This window comes from Pogona vitticeps, chromosome 5 (assembly GCF_051106095.1).
Source record: "Pogona vitticeps strain Pit_001003342236 chromosome 5, PviZW2.1, whole genome shotgun sequence".
Classification (NCBI taxonomy): Eukaryota; Metazoa; Chordata; class Lepidosauria; order Squamata; family Agamidae; genus Pogona; species Pogona vitticeps.
In genome coordinates this window covers 65,015,005-65,033,996 of record NC_135787.1, presented here as the reverse complement: position 1 = coordinate 65,033,996, position 18,992 = coordinate 65,015,005, and the positions used below count along the sequence as shown (strand labels likewise).

General features: G+C 38.5%; 1 protein-coding gene across 17 annotated transcripts in view; it reads left to right on the top strand.

The window, feature by feature from the left end:
* Positions 1-18,992, top strand: part of PCM1 (pericentriolar material 1) — a 77,946-nt gene that overhangs the window by 12,347 nt on the left and 46,607 nt on the right. For 9 of the 17 annotated variants that reach the window (XM_020791472.3, XM_078394633.1, XM_078394630.1 and 6 more), the window contains exons 2-13: positions 60-186; positions 872-1,117; positions 2,649-2,921; positions 4,188-4,358; positions 4,512-4,628; positions 8,685-8,873; positions 10,666-10,843; positions 13,429-13,538; positions 14,032-14,248; positions 15,631-15,817; positions 17,187-17,363; positions 18,444-18,598. In XM_020791472.3, the coding sequence (XP_020647131.3) occupies positions 91-186; positions 872-1,117; positions 2,649-2,921; positions 4,188-4,358; positions 4,512-4,628; positions 8,685-8,873; positions 10,666-10,843; positions 13,429-13,538; positions 14,032-14,248; positions 15,631-15,817; positions 17,187-17,363; positions 18,444-18,598 (2,116 nt within the window). In that variant the 5' untranslated portion in view covers positions 60-90. The remainder of the gene's footprint in view (positions 1-59; positions 187-871; positions 1,118-2,648; positions 2,922-4,187; positions 4,359-4,511; positions 4,629-8,684; positions 8,874-10,665; positions 10,844-13,428; positions 13,539-14,031; positions 14,249-15,630; positions 15,818-17,186; positions 17,364-18,443; positions 18,599-18,992) is intronic. The other 8 variants (XM_078394636.1, XM_078394631.1, XM_078394635.1 and 5 more) reach the window with 2 other exon arrangements.

Genomic DNA, 18,992 nt, shown 5'->3' with positions numbered 1-18,992 from the left:
ACACTCTTAAATTTTTAGAACAGATTAGAAGAGTCACTAAATTATGTTTGTTCTTACAGGTATTTATTTTTTTGTGGCTGGTTATATAACATGGCAGCAGGAGGCAGTCCTTTTGAAGAAGGAATAGATGATCGTGACTTACCCAGCTGGAGCAATGAGAGCCTTGATGATCGTCTGAACAATACGGTATAACTGCCATTTTTTGTGTACATATTACAAAACAGGTTATGGTGTTAACTCATGTTCTGGACATCAATAGGTAATTCAGTTACTGAATTATTTCAGTTTAGTAAAATGTTGGTATTTTATAATTGAGCAGCATTGATATTAAAATTAGACTGCATCAAGTACACACTGAGTTTGATGGAGTTGTTGAATGTACTATTACCACATGCTGAAGACATGCTCAGAGGTAAAAGTATAATACATATAAATTGCTTCTTGTAGTTTTCTGCATTGATTTGATAAGTATTACTGGCTTTGCATAATACTTTGAATAATGATGAGAAAGCATTTTTCTGTTTTCTGTACAGTGGGGTCTTGACTTGAGAACTTAATCCGTATTGGAAGGCGGTTCTCAAGTCAAAAAGTCTGTAAGTCAAGTCTCCATTGACCTACAGTGCATTGAAAACTGATTAATCCCGTAACAAGCCGTTTTTGTTCCATTTTGGTTTTTTTCTGGTCTGTAAGTCAAATCTCAGTCTGCAAGTCAAACCTAAATTTTGCGGCCAGAGAAGTCTGTAACTCAAAAAGTCTGTAAGTCAAGTGGTCTGTAAGTCAAGGGTCCACTGTATGTGTGTGGTTTTTGTTTGATTTTTTGTATGTGTATGGTTTTTGTTGTTGTTGTTGTATTCTCCTCTTTCCTTCTTAGAGCTGGGGTGGTCAGCCAAAGAGACCAAACAAATCTTCAGAAAAAAACAAGAAGAAGGTTCCTGTTGAAAGTGGAACAAGACTTACTAATGACATCTCTCCAGAATCTACACCAGGAATTGGGCGAAGGAAGTCAAAGACTCCTCACAGCTTTCCTCATACACGATACTTAACTCAAATGTCTGTTCCAGAGCAGTCAGAACTTGAAAAACTTAAGCAGAGAATAAATTTCAGTGATTTGGATCAGGTTTGTGTTTATTCAGCTAGTAAAATGTACCTGTGAAAATAATATACAGTGGTGCCTCGCTTAACGAGCGCACCGTATAACGATTAAATCGCATAGCGATCCGTTTTTTCGGATCGCTAATGCGATCGCACAACGTTTTTCCCATAGGGAAAAATTCGCTTTGCGAAGACCGGTAAGCGTTTCGCTTACCGATCTTCGCAAAACGACCCCCGCCGATCAGCTGTTCGGCGGCCAAAATGGCCGCCGGAAGCCGGGAAATGGCCTAAAATGGCCGCCCGCAGCGTTTTCGCGCCCTCGTTAAGCGAGGCGAGGGCGCGAAAATGGCTGCCGGCCATTACGAAGCTTCGTTAAACGGTGAGTATTTGGCCCATTTGGAACGCATTAAACCATGTTTAATGCGTTCTAATGGGCTTTTCTGTACCGTTTAACGATGCTTCAGCATAGCGAAGGTTAATCCGGAACGGATTAACCTCGCTATGCGAGGCACCACTGTATTTAAGAAACAAAGCTGAACACCCGCAGATGCCAGACACCATATTTGCTCTCTAGGTGACTAGCTTCTGAACTGAAGGAAACTGAATTTACAAATTGGATTCTGAGCTGGATAATATGAAAACGTGTAATGAGAGTTCAAGATGTTTGTGTGTGTCAGTTGTTTTTTACTTGTTTGGTGATTTCTGATCATTCTTACCTCCAGAATGCAGAATTCAGAGAAGCTATCTTCTGGAGAATTCCCATTAAGCTCTACTTGTTCTTCCAACTTTAAACCTGGAAGGATGTGTCAGCTTTGTGCATGACTTGTGACCACCCTTTCTTTCACTCAGTTCTTTTAATAGAGGAATGAGGGTGGGGTTTTCAGAAGCAGAGACCAACAGCTATCTAGGTGCAGCCTCATGTTTCAAAGCCCGAAAATCTGGCCACACATATAGTATATGTTTTGTCTCTGGTTAGATAAGCAGGGTGAATATGTAACAACATAGCAAAGTTGTTAGAATATGTAACAACATAGCAAGGGTGTTAGATGGAGTGAGATTAAGTTGCTACAGTGCTTTAATCTGAACAACTGTTTTTGCCCTCCCCTTAATTGTGCCGTCTGTCACCTTTGGTCAGAAACAGGCATGGAGAAATGCTCTTGGGATGAGGGAATGCGCTTGAGGGAGTAGGGGCTAAACTCAGGCAGGTAGAACGGAATTTGGAGGCTGTACTCTGTGGTTAGATTTGCATTGCTGTGATGATGCATTATCCAGTATCTAATTATTTATCTAGAGCAGTGCTTCCCAGCCTTGATTCCCCAGATGTTCTTGTGCTACAATTCACAGAAATCCTGGCCAGCTCAACTAGTGGGGAAGGCTTCTTGGAGTATAAATCCAAGAACATCTGGGGTCCCGAGGTTGAGAACATTGATCTGATAAAAGTGCACTTGCATATTCCAGCATTTATCCATGTGAGCCTTGAGATTGTTTTCATATGATACTAGATGCAAACTTGAAGAAATGTGTAATTATTTTTGTGGTATTCTGCTCTTATGTAGAGAAGTATTGGAAGTGATTCCCAAGGCAGAGCAACAGCTGCCAACAACAAACGGCAACTCAATGAAAACAGAAAGCCATTCAACTTCCTGTCACTACAGATTAATACTAATAAAGACAAAGATGCTGGTGCAAGTTCTCAAACACAAGAAACTAGTGGAACGTCACAGTATAAAGACTTAGTTACAGCTGCCTTAAGTAAGGATTTGTTGCAGAATTGTCCAGTTTCAATTGAAGAGGATGGAAGAGGTGAACCTGCAGTGGACAGCAGCCAGGTGCTGTTTGGACTTAATGTATCGTTGTCATATTGAACAAGATTTTGGATATGAATACAAAATTTATAAGTTTATTATATCAGTAATTTACAAACATGATAATTTACAAAGGAAAATTGGCTTTTAAATGTCTGTTAAAAATATTGGTAGAGGTGGCATTGTTTTAGAAATACATATTTTTTTTTAAATTTTAGATGTGTATTTTTAATTGAATCATGGCTTTAAATCTGACTTGGTGCTCTCCATAAGGGCTTCAACTTCCGTCAGCATAGGCAGTGGTCAGTGTTGATGGAAGTTATAGTCTAAAACATTCTGGAGGGCACCAGTTGTTACTTCTCTAGACAAATAGTTCAAATCAATCTAATGCTCTTGTTAACAAAAAAGTAAGTTAGAGTGCTGACATGATTTCTCTGTGCAACATTTTAAATGTTCTATTCAGTGTGGTGTAGTGGATAAAGTAATGGATTAGAACTCAGGTGGCCTGATGCTGGATCCCCACTCAGACATGGGAACTAAAAAGGGGTGTGGAACTAGTAAAGCCACTACTGAAATATCTCACTTCTTGAAAGCCGTATTAGGGTCACTATAATTTGGTTCCAACTTGATGACACATAAGAACAATACATACTTAGGTTATAGTCATGTATGCTCTTATATAGTCTCATCTATATATCATGTACAGTACATCTTTAGCAGAATAGTGTGTATTCAAAATTTGTAACTACATACATTTGCATATACTTTCTGTGTTTGGCCTAACTTGGTTTTTTTGGGTAGTTCTGACCAAATCATGTCAACCTAAGGGAGATAAGGCAGTATCCTCTATGGCTATGTTCCACCACCTTGGGTCTCCAGATGTTCTTAGACTACAACTCCCAGAAGCCTCCACCACCACTTCTGCTGGCTAGAATTTCTGGGAGTTGAAGTCCAAGAACATCTGGAGGCCCAAGGTTGGGGACCACTGCTCATTGGAATGTCTGTCAATGGAATAGCAGATTCCAGAGGGATTGTGGGAGAGTGATATCCTGCATCTTCTGCAATCGTATGTCTGCTCCCAGAACCAACTGTGGCTGTTTGGGAGGCCCTCTGGAAGAGGCTTTCATGTGGCATAAAGTCTCATGGTGGGAGAGAGAGGAAGAACATTTCATGGCAACTGCCAGCAGAAGAGTGGAGTTAGTCCTAAAATCTTTCTTTCTTTCATCACAACACATTATATTAAGTATTTGTATAATGTTTCTGCATAACTCTGTCCTGTAACTTTTTCAGATTGTGAGCAGATTAGTTCAAATTCGTGACTATATTGCAAAAGCCACTTCCATGCGAGATGATCTTGTTGAGAAAAATGAGAGATCTGCCAATGTCGAACGCTTATCACATCTTATAAATCATCTGAAACAACAGGAGAAGTCATACCTGAAATTTTTGCAGAAGATACTAGTAAGTTTGAGAACGTAAATGTGTTTTGCAAACTGTAGAACATTCCTAAAGATAGCATGGGGGATGAGTTTAAATATGTAACAGTTTCCCTTACCTTTCACTTTCCTACCCCATTTATTGTAGTTTTTTGTTTATACCACTAAAATATTCTAGGCTAGAAAGAATGAGGAGGAGGATGGTCGGACTGTAGATTCAGCTGTGGGATCTGGTTCTGTAGCTGAGAGCACATCACTAAACATAGATGTGCATTCTGAAGTTTCAGATACAACGGTAAGCTGCTTTTTAGTAATTAAGGTGCTAGATGTGAAGATTCTTTTCTCTCTTCAGATAAGTGATCTTTGGAATCTATATTTTATTTCCTGAACATATTAATCTGTAAACCTTGAAAACTAATTGTAGAGAAATTGACTGGTTTGGATCATACATATGAGTGGACAGTGTAATTTCTCCACCATCTTTCTTCTTCAGCTTGATGGAAAAATGCTGCTGAGGTCTGAGAATTACCTGGCCTAGTACAGAAAACAGTATACAGAACTGTAGTGGAAAAAAAGAATGGTTGGAAATAGGGGTTTTCAGTTGCATGAGCAAAAGTGCTTTCTTTTGGTACAGCGTACCTTTTTGGATTAAATACATTTAATCATTTTACTAATGCTGGTAAAACACTTCTCTGTGTGTTTGTTACTGAACAGAACCTCACTCACCAAACTTTCAAGGCTTAAAAGAAATTCCTTCTGTCTTGTCATCTTTAATGGTTAAAACCTAACCATCTTTAAGACTGTAGAGCTTTGTTAAGTTCTGATACATCTGAAGTTGAAGCCATAAGATTGGAGCATGTGAGTGTTTCCTCACTGCTTGTCATTTATACAGAGCTCAAGGCTGAGGATTTCAGGTGCTTTCCAATCTCATTCTTTGCATACAGTGGTGCCTCGCATAGCGAGGTTAATCCGTTCTGGATTAACCTTCGCTATGCGAAAACATCGCTAAACGGGAATAAAAAAGCCATAGAAACGCATTGAACGAAGTTCCTATGGCTTTAAAACTCACTGTGAAGCGATGTTGTCCCATAGCGCCGCCATTTTCGCGCCCTCGGTAAGCGAGGGCAGGGCGCGAAAATGCGGCGCGGACCTTCCGGCGGCCATTTTGGAACCGCCGATCAGCTGTTCTCTCGGCTTTGTTATGCGATATTCGCTAAGCGAAACGCTTAGCGAATATCGCAAAGCGAAAAATCCCCATAGGGGCCATCGCTGAGCGAATGCTCCAGCGATGGCCCAGAGCGCCTCGTTAAGCGATTTCATCGCTCAGCGAGGCGCTCGTTAAGCGAGGCACCACTGTATTTGGTTCCTTGCCTGCAGTTAAACTTTCTCTTCAGAGGAAGTATGAGCAGCTTCTGCAGTTCAGTCTAATGCACATTTAGTCAGAAATAAGAACTTTTGAGGACAGTGGGAGATGGTTCTAGGAGAGGGAAACCAAATAACTTTCTCCCATCTGTGTTTGCTTTCAGAGTGATATATATAGTTTCACCTGATTATACACTCTAAATTTGAATAAAACTTAAAATCACATGAAATTGTTTTAAACACTACTATCTTAATACTGACCACTAATTACATCTTTATCAGAAATAAAGAAAATAATGTGAGCATTTAATCTTAGTTTCTATTTCTGTCCAGTATTTTGACTACCAAATGGTTATTTTTCTGTGCTGTGTAGGAAACAATGAAATAATTTCTAAGAACCCTTTTTTCACAATTTCCACAGGATTTATTTGACTGCAACTACTAGCATTCCTCATTGGCTTTGCTGGTTTAGGGATGATGGGATTTGCAATGCAGTGACATAAGGAGAGCCATATGCTGCTCATCCTGCTGTAGAAGCAGCTATTGCTTGTCCTAAGCGACACGTGTAGTAATTGACACACGTTAAGCTAGATGTATAAAACAAACAAAAGGCTTGTGGTAGCATAAGTTACAGTATCACATATCTGAGCAACCTCAAAATGTTAGAGCTTGTCTTCTTGGCACAATGTACGATGTGGCAAAATACTTAGTAGTTTAATATTCTCTAAAATACTTTTGAATGGTGGAACGATATTGAGGAGGAACTGGTAGGATGAATCTGAGCCCAGTGCAAGGACCTGTATGCAGTGACGTTTCCTATTAATGTGAAGGGCACAATAGAACAAACAAATTTGTTTGTAGTGCTTTCCTTGGACTTTATAGTTGCTAAACCACAGTAACCAGGAAACAGCCACATAGCTCCTTCTACAGGCATTATGCATTTACCTCAAATGTTACTAGAAACAGAGAGGAAGGAGCCATTGATATGGGTAATGTATGAACTTGGCTTTTTTGAGTTTTTTCATTTGTGTGTTTATATACTTAAATTGTTGTAGTTCAAGATACGGCTTGCATAAGATTATTTTTGTGTTGTAGGAGTACTTATAAAATAGTATTTTATTCACAGTTTGGGAGAACAAATAGGTGCAAACCATGCATGTAATAGTTTTTTATGAGATATCTTTCTACCTTACACTTCTGAAATATCTCTTGATTCAATCAAATCTAAATTGATTTGAGGATTTGACATTTGCATCTCCAAATAATGTCTTGCCAAAACAGCAAGCTATTTTTTTTCAGCTTCCAGAAATTTAAAATGCAACTGAGAGATTGGGCGGAAAGAGCAGCATACAAGGAACTTCAGAGATACTCTTATGTGCACGTATACTAATTAGCCACAACATTAAAACCATCTGCCTAATGCTGTGTAGGTCTCCCTTATGCTGTCAAAACAGCTCTGATACATCAAGGCAAACATTCTCTAATTTTCAGCTCTGCTGGGTGGGGTTACACCCTCCTGCACACAACTCTACCCTCTGTGTGGGGTTTTGTCGTGATTGGAACCAAAGGAACTAGAAACAATCAATGTGGGTGCACAGAAGAGGAAGAATGCTGTGCAGAGGGGGGTGAAGTTGTGTGTACTTGCACAGCTGTGCACATTAGAGAGAACCTTGGTTGAAGCATAGACTCCCCAAGACCTCTCAACATGCTCTGTGGTTTCTGTCACCAAGACATTAGCAGTAGACCTTTTAATTCCTGTAAGTTGAAATGGGACCTCCACAAATCAGATTTGGTGTTCCAGCACATCCCATAGATTCTCAATCATACTGAGATCTGAGGAATTCAGAGGCCAAGAGAACACCTTGAACTCTTTGCCATGTTCCTCAGAAACCATTCCTGAACAATTTTTGCAATGTGGCAGGGTGCATTATCTTGCTGAAAGAGGGCGTTGCCATCGGGCATTGCCATTACCATGAAGGGATAGGTGTACGTGGTTTGTAACGCTCTCTAGGTAGGTGGTACATGTCGAAGTAACTTTCACATGAATGCTGGACCCAGGGTTTCCCAGCAGAACATTTCCCAGAGCATGACACTGCCTCAACTGGCCTGCCTTCTCATAATGCATCCTGCTGTGATCTCTCCCCGAAGTAAACAGTGCTCACTCACCCGGCCGGCCATCCATCTGATCTAAAAGAAAACATGATTCATCAGGCCAGGTCATCTTCTTCCATTATTCCATCCAGCTGTTTGAGCTACAGTATTATCAGACCAGACAGGCTAGCCTTTACTCCCCATGTGCATCAATGTGTCTTGGGTGCCTGCAGTCTTGATGCTGGAAGTTGTCCTTCCTTGTACTGCTTTTGTTGAGTAATAACTGCTGCATACTGGGAACATCTCACAAGACTTGCTGTTTTAGAGATACTCTGACCCAGTCGTCTAGCAGGGAACCGATCATCGCAAATCGAAATTCCCCCATAGGAAACATCGTTTTGCGATCGCAAAAAGTTCATCGTAATGCGGTTTCATCGTAACGCGGTTAAATGGGGCAATCGTAATGCAAGGCACCACTGTAATCAATACTATTCTCTTCACCTGTCAATGGTTTTAATGTTGTAGCTGATCAGGGTACCTCTGCAGGTGTTGATTTTTCCATTTTGCACGGATCATACTGCCAATAGCATGTTAGCAAAATGGGAATTTTCTTTCAGCAATTAGGATTTGGCTTTGGCTATTGAGGTAATGTTTGAGTTGTAGGACTGATTTAGTAATCTGGAGAATGAAATGATCATTAGGAAAAGGAATGGCTAATAGAGTTAAAAGGCCAATGTAATCCCTGATTTAGCAAAAATGAAGCAATTTAAATAATACAGTATTTAAATAATACAGTATTTTGATAAATGAAAATTAGGACGTTAGTCTTATAAGTTTGACAGTTGTACTTGGCAAAAGTGTGTGGTCACAGTCTAACTTATTAAACTATTTGATAAAGGAGGTGTCTTTTAGTCTGAGAGCTCGGCCGTGCATTGAGGACAAACTAGGGAATTCAGCTTCTCAAGGACAGGTTTCAGACATTGACGTTTCATCAAGTCCAAAAGTGAAGTGTGAAAGAGCTGCTCTGAATGGCAGGGAAATCTGGCCTAGTAGGATTAATAGCCAAGAACCTGGATTGCTCTCAAAGGTACACTATCAAATATTGCCTTGGAAACAGTACATTATAAAGCTTAATCTGCAAGTTTATTTTTTCTTTCTGGTGAATAGCCATTTAATAGCAATTTAAGATGCACCAAAAAAACTGCTTTTGTTATTTAATTACCTGTTGGTAAAGTTAATAATACTTGATCTGTTGCATCCAGCATTAATTTTTAAGAAATATCTGTATAGAACTCATTTATTAAAGTCAGCATCTTAAATGTTATTTTTCAATTATTATTTTATTAATGTACAAGTATCTCTGTACTTGGAAGGCACTGATTTCACTTTATAACCAAGAATGCTATTCAATTGCCTTAAAAATATACAAGAAGTGTTGTTTCTTTCTGCTGCAGAAAATTAATTTTAATCCTTCTGTCTCCATTTTGCTGGGGAAATCAAATGCTTTATAGGCTTTTAGATAGAATTTTAATTTGGAGTTTCTTATTTGCTGATTTTTTTGAAATAGCTGTTTATTTTTAAGTTTTATCCTTCAGTACTTTGGCAGGTTCAATGGGCAGTTTTTACTCATGAGAGATGGGGAAAAATTGTCAGTAGATAATGTGCACTGAAAATCCCACTTAAAGCAAGTATGCTGCCTTTAAACAGTACCTTCTTAGTCTGCCCATAGATAATGCCAAGCCATGAAAAGCAAATTATAGCAAGAAAAAGGCTTGCTGTAAACAAGGTTTCCCTGAGTTGCTGCTGAAACATTGAGATTAGGTATTGAAAATAAAAAGTGTTTTGCACTTGTCCTGGATATTTTTAAGAGTACTTTTGTGCTGTATTATGAGAATTGTGACATGATCTTAATTTCACCTTGTGGTTTTTTATTTCTTTTGGTTTACATTATAACTTGAATGTTTACATAATCATAGATCTCTCATGCAGTCTAACCTGAGCAGGTTGAATTTTAGTGAAAATTGTAAGTTTCATGGTCTGTTTCAAATCGATAGGACTTGAATATACTCTGATTGGATTACTCTTTTATTTACTTATATGAGGTAGGGTGGGAGAGAGAGAGAGAATGAACAAATAGCAAGAATCATGTTAGTTATTCCCAGCCTCATGATGCAGTTGGTGTGAATCTCGTTGGCAAACTGTTGCAAGTTGAGAAGTTAGGTTTTGGCAGTTTTGCACATGGAGTCATACGACTTGGTTGTGTGTTTACTGCACAACAATAAATGTCTATACTAACTTCATAACTTGTGAGATTCCCAACAAAATTTACACCAGCTGTGTTATGCTGGCATAAAAACTTGATAGGATTTTGGCCACTTATTCTTACTCCCAAATAAGGACTTGGACAAGGCAGAGTAATAGACGATTAAGTACATTAAAGCAACAATCCTGTGAATAATTGTATATAAGTAAGATGTCAACACAGTGAGGTTTAATTTCGAGCATTCCTCTATAAGACTGTGCTGTAAACACTGATTTTCTTGAAGTAACATACCAAAATTTTCTGTGGGATTTAAAGAACTGAAGATAGGTAATTCCAAGTAATACAGTTTTGAGGGTGGGATGGAGAGAATGACAAGTATAGTAGACTGCTGGGATTGTTTTCGAGGTGTTATTGGGTAGTATAATGGATTCTAGTTAGTGTTGTACCTGTACTAATATCCTACATGTTTAGAAGTTCAGGTGTATTTGAGTTCCTGGGAACTCAATACTAGCATAGTGAAGTTAGCATATGATTAAGGTTTCCTGTAAAACACTGAATGAATACTAACTACATTTTCCTTCTTTTCATTACTTCCTTTTAAAATTCTATTATTTAGGCTAGAGATCCTCAGCAAGAAGCTACAGAAGAGCTTGCAAATCTAAAGAAGCAACATGATTTACTGAAAAGAATGTTGCAACAGCAGGAACAATTGAAAGCTCTTCAAGGGAGGCAAGCTGCTCTGCTTGCTCTGCAGCATAAAGCAGAACAAGCAATTGCTGTCATGGATGACTCTGGTATGCTGAAACTCTATACATCTGAACAGAAGCCATCCTTCTTCCCATCAGTAGTGGACACTAAATTTTCAATTACAGTGGCTAAAATCCAGTTGTAAGTTGAACTAGAGTAGGCCCATTAAATTAATGCAGATTTTGTGTGTTCTCTCCTCTGTAACTTCCATTGGTTCCATGGGTCTACTCCAGTTATGATTTACTACTGGGTTTCAGACAATTTGTCATTGGATTTGAAGAAAAATGTTCAGTGAGAAAATAGCAGTTTCACTTAACAGTGAACTTATTAAGTAAGAGTGCTTTTTATTTGAACCAAGACTAAAGAAAGCTGCTCCAGTTATTATTAAATGAACCATATTGACAGTGTGAAGTTTGTGTTTGGCATTATCTTGAGATCAGAACTGAAGTAAGAAATGTGTCTATTCTCCACTCAAACCTGGTGTGGAAGACATAAATGTGTCCCACATTGATGCTGTAGTCACAACTCTCTTCTTGGGGTCAGTGATGCTTAAAAATGGAGTCACCTCTTTATCTTTGTAGATCTGAGGGAACCTTTCAGAAGTTTCACAGAGTGGCCATTTTGACCTTAAGAATCTCAGTAACCTAATCTTTTTTACATGTGTTTTTATTCTGTGGGTGGATCTCCTGATTTAGAACAAAAATAGCATTGATACAAGCATAAGCACCATAACTGCCTGTATGTAAGAGTAAAGTGTAATGGCTGACATTCTTCCAAGCATGCTGTGAGAATGTTTCTCTTTGAGACTGTGATAGTAGCAAAAACATTTTTGAATTCAAGGTGTTCTCAGTTGAACTCAAGGAATGCTGAGAGAACACCTAGGGTTATCCGAAAAAGATGTGATTGTCCTCTGTCTTCTTTCTGTATATATTCCAAAATCAGCTCCCTTTTTTTACAGGGCTCACTTGTGGGAGAGGGCATGGCACAAACTGGGTGTATAAAGAAAAAGCATCTTAGGAAAATGGCAAAACTTGCATCTTAATAAAAATAATTACGTGCCATCAAGACAGTTCTGAATTATGGCAACCATTCTTGGGTTTACTAGGACAAAGTACTTAGAAGCGCTCTACTGCTTCCTCGTTCTGGTGTGCTCTTGGCCATGCAACTTGCCGAGACCCACACAAGTGGCAGGGCTCTTGGTGAGGTTGGGCTATGCACTATTTCCATAGTGGTAGAGGGGGATTCACACAATTAACTCCTGCCTCCACAGCTAGGTGCTCTAACCTAGTGAGCTAGATACCCCACTGTAATGAGGTAGGAGGATTGCTATGCCCACCCATGTCAAAAAATTAAACTCCTGCATATTCATGTCCTGTCAAGTAGAGCAGGGGTCCCTGACCCCAGGCTACGGACTCGTCCCTGTCTGTGGAGACAGATCTGTCCCTGCATGCGCAGATGCATGCATGCCCCTCCCATGCACGCACGGCCCCTCCCATGTACACACGGACGCCCGCCCGCCCGCATGTGAAAACGGTCTGTGGAGGCAAAAAGGTTGGGGACCACAGAAGTAGAGCACCTTTGCAAGCTCACAAAACACTTAAGCTACAGTGACTGTGACCATTTAGATAACCTCAGCTGAAATGTTCAACGGAACTTTATGGTTATGCTTGGCATTTATCAGACATTTCAAATTTGACATCTCCAGCTCAATAGGGAGTCTCAGTAGCCTACATGGCCGACATTAATTGACTTAGCAGGTTAGATATGTCCCATCCTTTCACATGCCATGTTTCTGCTAGACAGAGGAGAGAAGATTTATAATCACCATGAAGATTCCTTCTAATCGGGCATGAGGGAAACGTTTGACTGGTGCCCTAGTCAACTAACTGTGTTGTGGTTGTTGTTTGGACTTATACTGCCCCAACGCGCTCTCTATTGTCCAAATATCAGATCCATAGAGGTCTTTAGCCCTTGCAGAAAAAGTGCAGAATTACCTGCCCCTAGCAATTTGTTTTCTCTCTCCCCCACCCCCGAGATACAACTTTTATGCCTACTTAAGAGTCTTCACAAGTTATTTGCCATAAGCTTAGAGATAGATGGAACTGGAATAGAAACCACGGGTTGCTTATATTAGACCAAACCCTGTGATCCCCGTGTTCCACTGATGGTAGAAGACCCAAAACTATCAGATGTCAAACTAGAAGGAATCTTAGTAGCATGTACCAGTCTTTCATTATCTAGAACAGGGATCCCCAAACCCCGGTCTGCAGCTCAGCACCAGGCCATGGCCTTGGCAGAACCGGGCCGCAGAGACAAATCTCCTGCCTCCTTGCACACACAGATGCGTGCATGCCCCCCCAAGCATGCTAAACTGGTCTGCGGTGCCAAAAAGGTTGTGGACCACTGATCTAGAATATACTATTTCTGCAAATGTACATTTTTTAAAGATGAGGTGCAATCTTGGGCCACTCAGATTTCCCCTGAAAAATAAAGTAACTCTTCAGATCTTTAATATATTTACTGAACCTGACATGATTGCATTTCTATCCCTCTTCTTATTTGATTGTGAAGAGTCATTTTAATGCTCTGATAATGAGTCAGGAATTTTCATTTTTTCCCTTTTTACATGTAGTAGTAACAGAAACTACAGGTAGCATTTCAGGAGTGAGTCTGACATCTGAGCTGAATGAAGAATTAAATGATTTAATTCAGCGTTTTCACAACCAGCTTCATGATTCTCAGGTAAATTCTTCTTGTGTTGTTAAAGTAAGAAATCATCAGGTAACCCATCAAAATGAGTAGCAAATAGTGACTGAAATCCCGTTGTGCAGTTATGCAAGTGACATAAGATTTGGAAGTGAATGGCTATTAAAAGGTTTATGTAAACTATTTGTTTCATGTTGGGTTTTGTGACTTGTTATGTAACAAGTATGCTCTATGAAGATTTCCTAACTTCCATCAACTTGTTTTCCGACATTATGCCACTTGCAAAACTATAGGATTTCAACAGGATTTCAACTGGTGTGTCAAGTAGGATCTTGTAACAAAATATTACAGTGTGATGTGCTTTATTCTGTATTTCAGCCACTGATGATCAGAATTCTGCAGAAAACTGAAGTATTTGTTAACATAAATTAAAATATGATGCATGTTTGTGTGGCTGTATGATTGGGTGGATATACTCTTTTATTAATAATATGCACTTGAAATAAATGAAATATATGTTTGTCTTTAGGCTCAATCTGTGCCAGATAATAGAAGGCAAGCAGAGAGTCTCTCCCTTACCAGGGAGGTTTCCCAAAGCAGAAATTCTTCCATGTCTGAACATTTGTCCGAAGAAAAGGCACAACTCTTTAGTAAGATGGTAGCATTGCAGGGTAAAAAGCAGAAAATGGACAAATTGCTAGGAGAACTGCATACGCTTCGTGACCAGCATCTTAACAACTCATCACGTAAGTAGCTCACCATCTTTTTGGTTGAATTAATTTTGTATGTGTTTACTTTCATGGCATGCTATGACTGAATGAATCAGACTGTCTCCTGACTATTTAGATAAAAGCACATTTTATCATATATCCTTGGCCTTGAAACTTTCTCCTTACTTGGAGAGGACAGATTAATTATGTGCTGTCAACTCAGTTCTGACTTACAGCTACTCTTTCCAGGGTTTTCTAGGTAGATAGTAATCAGAAGTGGTTTACTATTCACTTCTTACATATGTCTCCTGTCAAGACAGTATGATACCTATTTTGCACCAGTTGCAATTACTCCCAGCTTGTTTCCAGGTTCAATTCAAGGTGTTGTTTGTTACCTTGCAAGTATGTGGCTTGCGACCTGCATACTTACTGGACCCTTTTACCCATATGAGCCCCCAGGCCAGTTTAATTTGTCTACAACGAAAGGTGCCAGCTGTTAAAGCTTTCTATCTTTAATATATTAGGAAAACATCTTTTCATGTTGCTGCTTTTATGTTTTGGAGTTCTCTTACTAAGTCCTGGTGAAGTATGACATATTTGCAGAGATTCAGGAGGGGGTGTAAGACTTGAATTGTTTTGGATGACCTCTGGATGTTAGGAAACTGCTATTCTACCACTTCTGTAGGGAAGCATTATATGGCAATGTATAGAAGACAAAATTGTTTGGAACATTGTTGCTAACTTTGCATTTTTACCTTTTATATGAAGTATTTCATTACTTGATTGTTCTTTTGTTATATCCATCATGGTTGTCTATGCTGTGGTGTGGGATTCTCAGTCTGATGTAGTAGAAAGTGACACACTACGACTCTGGAGAATAGGGGTTGAATCTCCACTTAGTCATGGAAACTCATTGGCTGAGTGGAACTGATAAAAACACTTCTTAAATATATCACTTAACTTGCAAGCTTGATTTTGACTTGACAGTACAGAAAACAAACACATACATGTCTGCAGTTAGAAGAATAGTGCATAAATGAGAATAATAAATAAATGAAAATAATATATAGATTAGTTATTCTGTTGCTGTTGTTGTTTCTGAATGCATTTTGAATTAGAAATTATTTGGTTTCAGATATGAAACATTTACATTCATATCCTTGCGCTGCCTGACTGAATAAGTTAGTGTTCTATTTTTAGTATTGTTTTCCTAAGCTATTCCCAATTTCCTGCACTGCAAGTGTTTTAGATTATAACTAACACTAGTATCAGCCGATATGACAAACCATTAGGGTTGATGGTAGTTGACAAAGGCTACATTAACTGATTTAAATCCATTTTTAGAATCATAAATATACTCTGTCCATCCTTTTTCCACATTTGATCATCTTCTAATTTATAGTCTTTGTCTGTTTCAGGATCACCTCAGAGGAGTGTTGACCAAAGATGTACAGCTTTAGTAGCCTCTGCACCTGTGGGGATAACAACAACTGTCAATGAAGAATCCAATAGCTTAGCATCATCTGTTGCTTATAATCCAGAATCTGTAAGCTCTCAGAATGACAGTGGGGAGGATGACAGCCTAAACACAACAGAAAAGCTTCAGTAATATATTTTTAGATATTTATTTTGTATTACTTGTTAAACTGTCTCTACTAAGAGTTCAAAGTGGTATTTATCTGAATACACTTTACCACATCTTTTTACTTTAACATGGTTCTGTCAGTACTTATTATACTGTAACTAGTACAATTTCATTGCATGTTCAGACTTTTGTTACAGAAAAAAAAGATTAGCTTGGCTGGTCCCTGCTAATTTGTGGTCTTCAGTATTGAATGTTCAGTGTCTATGTATTCTAGTTGATTTTTCAAGGACTTACCACTGATTAATTATAGTATCTTAAGGCATGCATGAGTAGCTCAGTATTATCTATGTTGCTTGACTGTTTTGAAATCAGTGAAGTGCAAAATCCTGGAAATAAATTGAGAGATGATGTAGGGGTTAAGAGTCTGAGTTATGAACAAAGAAATGCCTTGTTCAGATCAACTGCTGCAGTCTTATTAGTAGCCTTGGCTGTACTAGTTTATCTCAGTCTCACACCATTGACTACGGTATAAAGACAACACTGACCTGCCTTTACAGCATTATTATAAAGACTATAGAAATGTTCCACTAACTCGGTGTAGTAACTCGGTTAGCGAGATGGGCTGGGACTCAGAACACCTGGGTTCAAATCCCTGCTCAGCCATGGAAACTCACTGGGGGACTGGAACTAGTGGCAAAACCACTCCCTAAATATTACACTTACCTTGAAAGCTCTCTTAGGGTCTATGTAAGTCAATTTTGACTTGATGACACGTAACAGCAACATAGCAGTGTGCATGTGAAGACTAACATGTTAGCTAGAATACTATTTGTATAGCTACAGTATGTAGGCACAAACAGTGGTTATGCCATCAGTCTGCAATTTGTTCTTTAATACAATTTCATTTAAAGCATCCTATCCTCCCCCTGTCAGTTTCTGAGGCTCCTTAGGAATCTGTTTTGACCTGGAAGCCTTTGGGAGTATATGTGTGTGTGTGGGGGGGGGACTTTAATATCCTTAAGATACTGCTCGGTTGCCACCAGTGGTACAGATTAGAAGGTGCTGTAATATAAAATCCCTAATTTTGCATAGCTGCTTTGCACATACATAAGTAAATTAGTCATAAGCCTTAATATTCTCCTATTTGTTTTCTTTACGGCATTATTCCTCTGTGATTCTCCTACTTCATTTTTCTAGTGTATATGAAAGAGACCGTGAAAATTATCAACAGTTTGTTCAAAACTAATGTTTTGTCAGGAGATAGACAATGCTTGTCTAAGGATTATATTTTCCTTGATGTAAACAAGCAATTAAGCAGGTTTCTAAGTGATTTTCTGCAGTATTTGCATCTACTGAGCAATCTGTCAGTTAGATCTCTTTTCATTGTAGGAAGTTGAAAGAAGTTCGGAAGAGGCTGAATGAATTGCGTGAATTAGTCCACTACTATGGACAAACTTCAGATATGATGACAGATGCTGTAAATGAAAACACTAAAGATGAAGAGGAAACAGAAGATTCAGAGTGTGATTCTGAGCTTGAGAATCCTCAGCCTGTTACCAATCTCAGGTTGGCTATAGGCATTGCCTACTAAAATATTGGTGGCATAATTATAGGAAATGTCCTATGTCGTTAAAATACAGGGATGCCAAAGATACTGTGTTTTGTCACAATATATAGCAATTGTACAGAAATGTACAAGAGATGGGGAAAGTAAATGTGCACATTGTCTTCTTTCTGTTTGTGCACTGATGTGGGGTGCTTGAAATCTAAAGATCCTGAATAACTTGATGTTTCTCTCAAAGCTGACTGTTTTACTGTTTCATCATAAAGTCTAGTATATTTATCAGGTTAGTACATAAGTTTTGTCCAAAGAAAAACTGTTCTGCTCCTCAATATAGCACAGTACAAAACTGGCTCTTCCCAGTTTTCTTACTGGGTACGGAGTATGTCATTAAAAGGATTTACTTAATTTCCTTCTAGACTGACCCACAAACACACAGCCTGCTGATTCATAAAGTTATCAAGCTAGACATTTGCCTGGTTACAGGTTTATAAAATAGTATTCAGTCTGAAGTTTCAGGGCTGGAATCTTTTTGTCCATCATCTTCTGGTTTAGGTAGAAGATGCTTACCAGGTGCTATTTACTAAAAGGAAAACTATGGGCAAACAGTTTTTGTAACTGTAGCATAATACAAGAATTGAACGTTTATACAGTTGTTTCAGTACCCTGTTTTCAGAATCTATGAAATTTAACAAGTACCCAAATGTTAGAAATAATAAGCTGTTATTTCTAACATTATAGATCAATTAATTGCTACATGATGCTTTTTGGTGTTGGAATAAAAGTTGGTTTAGGTATCTGGCTGCAGAGCCAGAGGTTGAGAGTTTGATTCCCTCCTGTGCCTTTTTTTCAGGGGTTGGACGCAGTGATCCATAGGGTCCCTTCCAGCTCTGCAGTTTTAAAATTATTGTTATTTAATATTATTATGAAAAAGGATTAACTTTTAAAGAAAATAATTACTTGTTCAGCTGCTATAACTTACCATAAATGTTTAAAAATTACTCTGATTTTATTTATATTATTTTGTCTTGGAATTTTTGAAGAATTAAAAGTACTTATATCTAGTTTTTCCCCCCTCCTCCTAGAAACCCACAAGGCATCACTAGCTGGGGTGAAGTAAATTGCAATAGCAATTTGCAATGTGGAACGAATAACAGAAATGGAATACACCTTAACACAGCTTGTGAAATAAACAACCAATCTGGCAATGTAAGGATGCTGAATATGCCCTCAGTATTAGGTACGTTTTAGAATAATCTTGTTGGATTTTGCATGGGCAACGGAAGAACAATCATATTGTTTTTGACAATTCACAAGTTTTTCAGCTTTCTTTCAGTTGTTAATTTTTTTAATTTTTAGTGATGCTTACAAATAAAAGATAGTTGAAATCCTTACAATACATATGAAGTTAATGAATTTTAATGCAGAGTGATGGCATTTAGGAACACCCTCATGTTATGTAGATACTAGGACTGCAATCTAATTGAAAAAAATTGATTGCTTTATCACACGAAAGTGGTAAATTTATTAAATTGGCATAAGGAGAAAAGTTGTGTGAGAAACAAGTTAATAGTCATTTCTCCTATATGTGAAAAAAAGACAGACTAATGTTTGATGTCTGCAGTGTTCAGAAT